General features: G+C 40.7%; 1 protein-coding gene across 1 annotated transcript in view; it reads left to right on the top strand.

Annotated features, from left to right (window-relative positions):
- Positions 1 to 10,150, top strand: part of LOC100533322 (choline acetyltransferase) — a gene marked incomplete at its 5' end in the record, with an annotated part of 100,322 nt that overhangs the window by 13,457 nt on the left and 76,715 nt on the right. Inside the window, 1 exon segment of the mRNA NM_001204619.1 lies at positions 483 to 1,005. Within this exon segment, the coding sequence (NP_001191548.1) occupies positions 658 to 1,005 (348 nt within the window).

Genomic DNA, 10,150 nt, shown 5'->3' with positions numbered 1-10,150 from the left:
ACTACTACTACTACTACTACTACTACTACTACTACTACTACTACTACTACTACCACTACTACTACTATATTTCGGTTGAGAATTGAAGTTTGAGGAGACCAGTGCACGTAGAGTGTGGAATAGGCGCGTACTCTACAAAGTTGTGACACAAGAAAAGGGATACTAAATACTTCGTCTTGCCAATCAATAAAGATCCCGAACAGCGCTTCCTACGAACAGTCATTGCGTAATGACCACGTGAGCATGGGAGTTATTTTCTCGTGCACGCCATGCATTCAAATGTCGGATACTCGGTGTGCTCAACCAGAGCCTTTATGTAATTGTTTCGCTGACTTTTTTGCTGAAAGACGGTCTATATTCTGTTAAAGATCTACCCTTTTTCGTCTTTTAAAAAAAATCTTTCCGATCAGTTACATTTTTAGTCGAAGCTGTCAATATGAGCTCGCTCAAAGTTCAAACATTTTTTTGGGTTTCTATTTCAGAATGATGGCAAGGACTGCTGTTCAGGGTGCGCCGTGATCAATTACGTCAAAAGAAGTTACCAAGGTGCGTGGTGACGTCGCAGCCATGGCGGAGAGTCAGCGTTATGACGTCGGTCCAGAGAGTGATCTAAGCTCGAAACCTTCCACTACCCATGCACAGCGTGCTTACAGAGCCATGGACCATAGAAATGGGGACGAAACGAGTTGCAGCAGCAGTACTCACAGCAACAACAACAGCTGTAGCAGCAGCAACACCGCCAGTAACAACAGCATTATAAGCGACGCAGGGGGAATCACCAAACAGACCCCCTTCAACCAGAACTCTTCCTCGGGACAGCATCCCGATCAACAAGAACAGGACCAACAACAGCAGCAACAAAAACGCCAAAGTCTCAATGGTGGCATCAGTAACGGAGGCAGCGGTGGACTGTCGTCACCAGCCAACCAGAAAGCAACTGTGAACGGCAGCAATAAGGGGACAACGACACGCACCAACGGATCTCAAGTGTACTACGATTTATCGGTAAGTGGAAAGGTACTCCCTTATTTACTTTCATTTTAATGAACAAAAAATTCAAGTTTTTCTGATTGAAAAGATAACACCTCTCCCAAATTTAAAGTAAAGACCAATCAACTTCGAACCTGCATCTCTTAATCTCAAGGTTAGTATAAACACAATACGATAGACACGACGAGGTATTTCGTAAAAAGTTCTCAAATGACACACCCGATGCCACTCTGTTATAAAAACTCTTTATCAACTTGGTTTATACTGTTTCAAGGTTGTGAACGTTTTCGAGAAGACAATAATATGCAATACATTCTGTGCTTTGGTTCTTGGACACTATGAAAAAAGGAATGAAATATCTTTTTCCAAAAATGACTAGTAGCCAAAAATAAAACGTCATGATATGTGGGTGGTTGGCGTGTGCTCTGGTGTGGTTTGCTTCTACTTTCCAATCAATCATCTATCGCCCTTTATTATTCTCCTATTTCTTTTTTTGTTGTTGCTTGTTACTGTCTTGCAATGCCTTTAATCTTCGGCACTTATATGACCTTACCTTATTCTCGTGCAAGGGCCGTAAAACTTTTACTACAACTAAAACAACACCATGATACACTTTTCTCTGTATGCATTACTGAGAACAAATGCTTTATGCCACCGTGAGGCAACTTTGACCATTTAGAAATCGGGCTGCTTTGTCCCTGCCTGTCCCGGCAGTCCCGGGCCAAGGATGTACACCATCCCAATATAAAGACCCAAAAAATTGTAGAAAATGGACTTTCTCTCCCGGGAATGGGACGCACTTCTTTTGCATTCACTGATGAAAAGCGTAAGCATGACATCAAGGACTCTGATCTTTACACACGTGTAGGGAAGTTCTCGTGGGTCAGAGGTCCAGTTTTCGCCTCTCAGTGAAAAGGTTCTTGGATAGAATCCTGCTGGTGACGTCTGCCATGTCACGTTTCCTGTTCTATAGTCCTGCTCTACCACCTGCTTTCATCACTACTTTTTACACCCCCCCCAACCCCTACCCCCTCCGGCCTCCTCTGCGCTTCTCCCTCTGTCTCTCTTTCTCAATCTCTCTCTCTCTCTCTCACTCACTCTCAATCTCTCTCTCTCTCTCACTCACTCTCTCTCTCTCTCTCTCTCTCTCTCTCTCTCTCTCTCTCTCTCTCTCTCTCTCTCTCTGTCACTGCTGAATCATTTTGGTGCTACTCCCGGTGCTTTTTACTGCTGTGTGTCCGTCGCACCCCTGGTTTCAGCGTAAGTATTATCGAACACCTGGCACCCTCGGATAGGGGCGAAAAATCTCGAAGGTCACGGTGCAATTTACTCACGCTAAATATCCGTTTGTGGTTCCAAAATCGATAAGAGTAGGCTTTGGCCTCCAGCTGGGCAAAATTCAAAATAAATTCCTACCAAAACTGAAGTCAATATAAAAATGTAGAGTACCTTCGAAGTCGGAATGTGACCACCTGTAGGCAAGGGGCCCTGCAAAGGAGAAAAACGGTCATATACGTAAGAATAAGTTGCATCTCAATCTGAAGAACCAACAGTCAGCTACCCCTAAGATGAAACAGAAGAACACCGGAGACCATTATTATGACCAGCTAAAAAAAATTACGAGAGTCTTAAAAAGAAAAACGCAGAGGAAAGATCCGAAAAGGCATTTTGTTTCTTCACGACAACGCGCCAGTACACAATTCAAGGAAAGCGGCAGAAACTGGGCGAGAAATAGGTTATGGAATTTTGCCACATCCACCCTATTCTCCAGATTTAGCCTCACACGACTTCTTTTATTCCTCAAACGGAAAAAAGGATCTAAAAGGGAGGCGTTTTGAAAGTGATTGTGAGGTCAAAGAAGCAGTAGAGGGCTGGTTTTCTAACGAAGAGAGGTTCTTTTTTTTTCAAGGTCTTTTCAAGGTCGTACATACATGGCAGAAATGTATAACTATGGGAGACGACTACACAGAGAAATATTTAGGTTAGCACCGAATTTCAACTTTCTACCCTTATTCCTATATTATCAGGTAAAAACCTTTTGGTATACCCCTTGTATATTTATACGATTTATACAATGAACCCCCCCCCCCCGGGGCAGTGCCACTGACTGAAGTGTCTTTAGGCCATTCCCAAAGGGGGGACATTTCTCGTTCAAGCATAGTAGAATTGTAAATGGGCTGTCTCATGTCACGCTCATAACTGGGCCTGATCTTCAACAGGGAACTGCTGCTTTTTCTTTCCTGATCCTTACTATTGTCATTTTCCTCTACTTCTTTTGTACGTTTGTCACTCTCTTGTGACCTGCTATTTTGGGGTGCCTTGGTAGTTTAAGCAGACCTTGTGCTGTTGAAGTTAGAGAGGTGAGCAGTCTAAGTCTGATTCCCTGTAAAGTCTTCTCTGTTGACACCCACCCCTTGGCGCTCATATGACCTTATACAGTTGCGAGCGCCGTAAAACCCTCTACTAAAAAACCCCCAAAACAACAAAGATACAATGAAACATTGAGTTCTATATTACTGCAATTGTAACAATAGTTGGGCTACATTTTGTCTAAAAAATCTCGTTTTTATAACAATGACAACAATAATACCTATACAATATTGCAATATACTTTGTAATTAGCTTATCGCTGATAACAGCAGTCAATACAGAAATGAAAAACATGGACAGACCAGACAGTACACAAGAAAACAAGGGCCAAACAAAATGAACACAATTACAAAAGCAAAACGGAGAAATATACTAGCGAGCTAAAGAAACGAAAAATCCAGTTAACCTTTGCAATGGTGATCATGTTCGTTTCCCATTATTTACACAACAGGGCAATTTAAACCCAAACTGTTTTCTGGCATTTTGAAAGGATACGTTGAGCAAAACGATGAATATTCAATTTTAACGGAATACACTTTGAACTTCCGGTTAATGCACCAAAATGCTCAGTAGTGGTAATGGTCACTATAAGATCAGATAACCGCAGTACATCTCCAGTATAAGGAAGCCACTAGGTTGTTGCTAAATCGTAGCGGGATCCGCCTCCCCATCTCGTGGATGGCCACTTACATTTCCTGCGTGGTTCTCGGCCTTGGTTGTCTCCCCTCGATGCGTCGTTTAATTTCATCCCAAAAATATTTAATTGGGTTTAAAGCAGTTTTTAGGGCAGGGTGAGGCTGTGGAATGATGCCATGGTGTTGGAGGAAATCATGTGTAATACGGGAAATGTACCCACAAGCATTATCTTGCTAGAACCGGAAGTTAAAACTTTGTCTGTGGATAGGGGCCTAAGAACTTCTGCTATGCACCAAGCAGCATTGATACCTTGACTTCGACCTTGGCCTTGATTTTAGAAAATCATTGGTCCCATTTTATGGTTCCTTAAGGTTCCACCCCAGATCATGACGCGATGTCCTCTCCAGCGATTCCTCTTTATGACACTGCTGTCTCAGTTACGTTCACCTCCCTTTTGATTAACTCGGTGGCCCCTGTTTGTTGTATGCATGGAGAAGAGGCATTTTTCCGAAAATGAGAACCGAAGACGCCTGTTGACATGGTGCTGGGCCCAGTTGAGACACTCTTAGCGATGGTGTACGACGGCGTCTAGGGCCTACCTGACGCAATCGTCGGTTCACTGTGTGTCGACCTCTGGCTCTTCCGTGGGTACTCCCTACCAAATCTGACGTTCTTGTAGATGTCTGAAGTCGATTTGAACGATAAATCCGAACAATGTGTCTGTATGCACGTGCATTGCTCACTCTGAGTCGACCTGACCTTTTGCGGTCTGCCGTACAATTTGCGAGCTGAAAACGGGCTATCAGTCTGGTGATAGTCGAGATGTGAACACCAAAATGATTGGCGACCACAAATGGCCTTTCTCCACCTTTCAAACGGCCAATTGCTCTTTCTCGCTGTGTAGCCCTTAAACACGACACTGTCGTTGCAAATGCAGGCGAAACGGCTGAACTGATTTTTTACCTCGACTTTCGTAGCCGAGCTCATTTTTCCACTCGTTTAGACCATGTTTGAAGGGCACCTCGTGGCTTTTTCCATGCTCCAATTAAGGGACAATAACTCTAGTTTCCGGTTACAAGCAAGACAGGCGACTTTTGATTTCTAAAGAACATAATATGACAGACTATCATTAGTGTAAATTTCAGTCTTCTACCATTGGTGGTTATTTAGTTATGGTCCAAATAGTTGTTTTTTTGCGTTTCTTTTGCTCGCTATCATAATATATATTTCAAAAACATAATATTATATATATGTATATATATATAAAAAAAAAAAATATATATATAAATATAAAATACACACACACGCATATATATATATATATATATATATATATATATATATATATATATATATATATATATATACATATATATGTATGTATATATATTATAGTATACTATAGTCATATTATAGTGTTATATGAACAGAGAGACTAGATAGATAGATAGATAGATAGATAGATAGATAGATAGATAGATAGATAGATAGATAGATGGATAGATAGATAGATAGAGAGATAGATAGATAGAGAGAGATAGACAGAGAGAGAGAGAGAGAGGGGGGAGAGGGGAGACAAACACACACACACACACACACAGAGGGAGGGCGTGAGGGAGAGAGAGAGAGAGAGAGAGAGAGAGAGAGAGAGAAAGAGAGAGATAGATAGAGAGAGAGAGAGAGAGAGAGAGAGAGAGAGAGAGAGAGAGAGAGAGAGAGAGAGAGAGAGAGAGAGAAACAAAGTGAGAAAGCAATTTCCAGCGAATGACAACAGATATGTCGCGACCTCAGAATTACAAAGTTCTATCTGCACAGTACCTAGTTTTGAGGAATTTAACGTCAAACATTTTTGTCAAGCTTTGTCGACTGCAGTTCTTTGAATATCTTGATAAGGGCTAAAAATAATCTTACTATTTTAATAGAGCAGAAAGAATGTTTGGTTTCTGACCTCGTGGTCTTATTAACTCACAACAGCCATTAATGTCAGATAGGATTAACACTTGGGATTTGTGAGGTAGCCAAGTGTAGACTACAGGCACAACAATATACCATTAATAAAGGGGTGACACCTTCTATTAGTGGGCTCTGTATCTAGTTATACACCCCCCCCCAAAAAAAAAGAACCCCCCCCCCCCCCTTAAAAACGATCAGAGATTATGTATCTATGTTGCTCCATCCTTCTTCACATTATGTTCACACGTATGGAAATGCATAACTGAAAGACAGTGGGGAATAAAGAGGAAGTGGAAGAAGTGGAGTTTAAAGAAAATGAAATAGAGCAAAAAAAGACAGCAATCCTTCACTCAACCCCGATTACGCCAGAGTCTAAAACAGAATAGATAGATAGATAGATAGATAGATAGATAGATAGATAGATAGATAGATAGATAGATAGATAGATAGATAGATAGATAGATAGATAAGTAGATAGATAGATAGATGCAAAGAAATGTAAAGCGGAGGAGACAGAAAGAAAGACAGGCAGACAGTAACATGGAATTGGACACACGAACAAAAAGGGAACGACAAATTATACATTTCTGCGGAAATTATTCATTCCCGGTTCACGCGAACAAGGCCGTCATTGAGCGTTCTGTCTCGTTTGACAATGAGGAAGAAACCACAAATTAACATTAAACGTTCCGATGAAGCGATAATGGGGAACTGGCACTGTCCGGGTCATCTGTGTTCCCGGGGATATTTTATCTTGTGTAAAGATCTGGCTTTTGCAAAGTCGTTGAAGGAAACACTCAGGGCAGTGTACATTGTGAATAATTGGGCTTTGTTATTGGTCCTGTATGTTAATGTTAAACGCTCTACTCAACACAATGGATAATATTTCGTAGGTGGAAAATATAATATATTGATGATAAATAATACATAATAAGTAGCATTGTATTGTGTAAATTTTCACTCATCAGCAAGCTCTATGCGCTTTGTAATGTACAGAATTATCCCTACAGCCCTAATACCATTCTCAAATGATCGCCACTTCCTGGGAAGCATACAGTGCACGCTGCCATTTAACAGTCGAACCCCCCAACAAACTTACTGACTCTATCTTCCGAGGTCTAAGGTCAGTTACCCATTCATACTTGGTTTAAGTGTGGGAGATTCGTGTAAAGTGCCCATTCCAAGGACACAACGTCGGACTAAACTGAACTTCGGACCCTCGAACAAGTAGCCTTACAGCTACGAGTCGGCAGCCTAATCACTAGACGACCGACGTCACAATGCATGTTTCGATGACACCTACCCCCATCTCCGCCATTCCCCCATCCCCCCCCTCCCATCAATCTCGGACTTAGACCAAGAGCAGATATTACGATATAGGAAAGAATACAAACAAAATCTAATCCCATTCCGGTTGGAACCTTGAACTGACACGTCTTGATCAAGTTCATCAACATGTGAGAGACAGTGGTTACTGTTGACTATTAGGAGGGGATAGACCACCTAAGGCCATACCACAGCTGCAGTGATCTTTGACCCACCGACTGTCTCAATTGCCTTTTTTCACTTTAAAAGTAAGTGTTTTTACGAGGAGGCGGGCTTCGACCTTGACTTTCTGGATCAACCTGGGTGAAAGGGAAGCAAAATTTTACAGAAAAACCAAGTTAATCAATAAAAGTTCTCCCCCACCCAGGAATCAAACTCATGCTTTCTGCGTGTGACTCTGCAGAATCAGAAAGAATTCCCAATTTATGCTGCCTGATATGGACGTCAAAGCATGGAGGCTAGAGATGTAATACTGCAAGTACGGAAACGTTTTCGATTGTACGGACACTGGACACCAGCGTAATCCACAATAATATTATTATATTAATATATTTTTGTACCTCCTGGATGAAGTAGCTTGTAATGAAAGAACTCGAGCTCTTTGATGAATGCCCAAATCTAACAAATAGCATTACTTATCCAGGAAGTGAACATGCTACATAATGTCATTCCTTAAACTTTTCTAGCCTTCCAATCATTTCAATTAACAATAAAATTGAAAAAAACAAAACCCACTCGAAAAAAAGACAAAACAACACATTCCCGATAAGGAAGTTCCTGGTAATTTTATTTCATGGTAGACAAACGCTTCTTTCTACTTTTTTTAGTACGGAATCTATGAACTGTCTCATGCAGATGACACAAACTGGCAGAGTTAATACCATGTTTATATATTTTGAAACGAATCATTTGTTATTCTAAATTTTTGCTAAACTATACTAGTCTGATTGGTATTTTCTCTGAAAGATATTTGTGCATTTTAGCGTTCCATAAATGCCATTCACTTCTGGCTCGGGTGAACTATTTTTTTTACAGTTATCAACACTTTGACAATTTTAATCCTATGAAATCTCCTATTTAAAAGGCTGAGTAATCATTCGTATCTCTTTACCGACAACCTTTATCCATATAAACCAATAAAATTGGGATTGTTTTAAAAGTACAACAACCTGATTCGGGTTAAAGGCTTCCCAATTGTAGAATACACTCGCACGAACATGCAGAAGGTCAGGGAATAAGCGAAGTGTTGTGAGGGGTAATGATTTAGAAAACAATGATGTAGTGTGTTGCAGAAGAAGCTGTCGACAGCCGCTTGGGTTGCGACGAAAGGTGAGAGAGAGAAAGAGAGAGAGAGAGAGAGAGAGAGAGAGAGAGAGAGAGAGAGAGAGAGAGAGAGAGAGAGAGAGAGAGAGAGAGAGAGAGAGGGGGGGACAGACGGACGGACAGTGAAAGAGACATAGAGAGATAGAGAGAAACGGAGAGACAGAGAGAGAGAGAGAGCGAGAGAGAGAAAGAGAGAGCGAGAGAGAGTGAGAGCGAGAGAGAGAAAGAGATAGACAGACAGACAGACAGAAAGACAGAGAGACAGACAGACAGGCAGGCAGACAGAGACAGATACAGAAAAGAGGGGACGTAGCGGCAGGGGGGTGTAATACGGTTATAGTAGTTCTATTAAGCTCAGTGAGTCTGCTCTCGTATCATTTAGTAAAATCTGCTTTACGTGTGTGCGTCATAAATATATTGTGCAAAAAAATTGTTGTCTATTACCTTAATCGATTACTCTGAGTTCAATCAATTACTTACATATAGCAATAGAAAATAGTTTTTTTTACTAACAGCGGGAATTTTGTTTGGAAAATGTCTAAACTAAGTTTATCATGGTGTTCGAATCGAAGGCAGCAACTTTTTATGTCATTCTGTCGTTCGCAGCAACCTGCAAAAGAGGTATTAAAAGATTTTCCAAAAATAACTTGGAAGCCAAATCTTATTTAATGCTTTCATTGATCGTTACACTGCATGTTTATAGTATTGCCAATACTTGAGTGTTGTTATTTTCTAACAGTTGCTGAGTTGAATTATTTTTTAAAATACGGCTTTCAGTAGTCAGTAAAATAGTAAAAGCTTTGCAGGCACAAATCGGAGCCCCCTGTAAATCGTAATGTTACGTTTTTGAAAAACCACCAAACACAAAATGGGTATATATTTTCTATTCTACTTAGTTAGAAGCAAAAGACAAACGCCGGGTGAACTGACATTAAAGGACTGCTCCACCCCTGCTACCCCGTGCTAAGTGGGCTACACATTTCTAAAGGCAGACGGAGAAACGGAACTATACTAGATAAAACAACTGTCCCAAGCAAGAATCAAACTCACGTCTGGACGCAATGTTGAAGAGCTTAATATATAATCATTCTCCTTTGACTTGCCGTAACGGTGTTCCTTTGGGTTGAGTTCTACATTACCTTTAAGCAGGATGTCGCGTTGTCCGTTCCTTGACACCTTTTCCACGAAGATTATGTATTTTCATTGAACAGGTTAGTATGCATAATACGAGATGAATCATCATCATCATTATTATTATTCATTATTATTCATTATAATTAATAATAATAATAATAATAATATACTAAATAATACACTTTAGACTTGTTCACTAGACAAGTATTTAAGCCGTTTGCTGAACCCCTCTGTTCAGTAAATGTTCAGCTGAATTTCTCACAACTTACAACCACTTGTATTCCCGAACAGCAGGGGCGGCTCGTGGGTCTAAAAGTGGGCGTGCAAAATTAAGCTATCTTAGGCTGAAGATAATCAAGGGCAGAGTAAATGGGATGGTGTATAATTTAAGGATCTTTGTGTTGTTGAAGGAAGATCT

The sequence above is a fragment of the Aplysia californica genome, unplaced genomic scaffold, assembly GCF_000002075.1.
Source record: "Aplysia californica isolate F4 #8 unplaced genomic scaffold, AplCal3.0 scaffold00105, whole genome shotgun sequence".
Lineage (NCBI taxonomy): Eukaryota > Metazoa > Mollusca > Gastropoda > Aplysiida > Aplysiidae > Aplysia > Aplysia californica.
The sequence above is the reverse complement of the archived record's forward strand: the minus strand, read 5'-3'. Positions and strand labels throughout refer to the sequence as shown.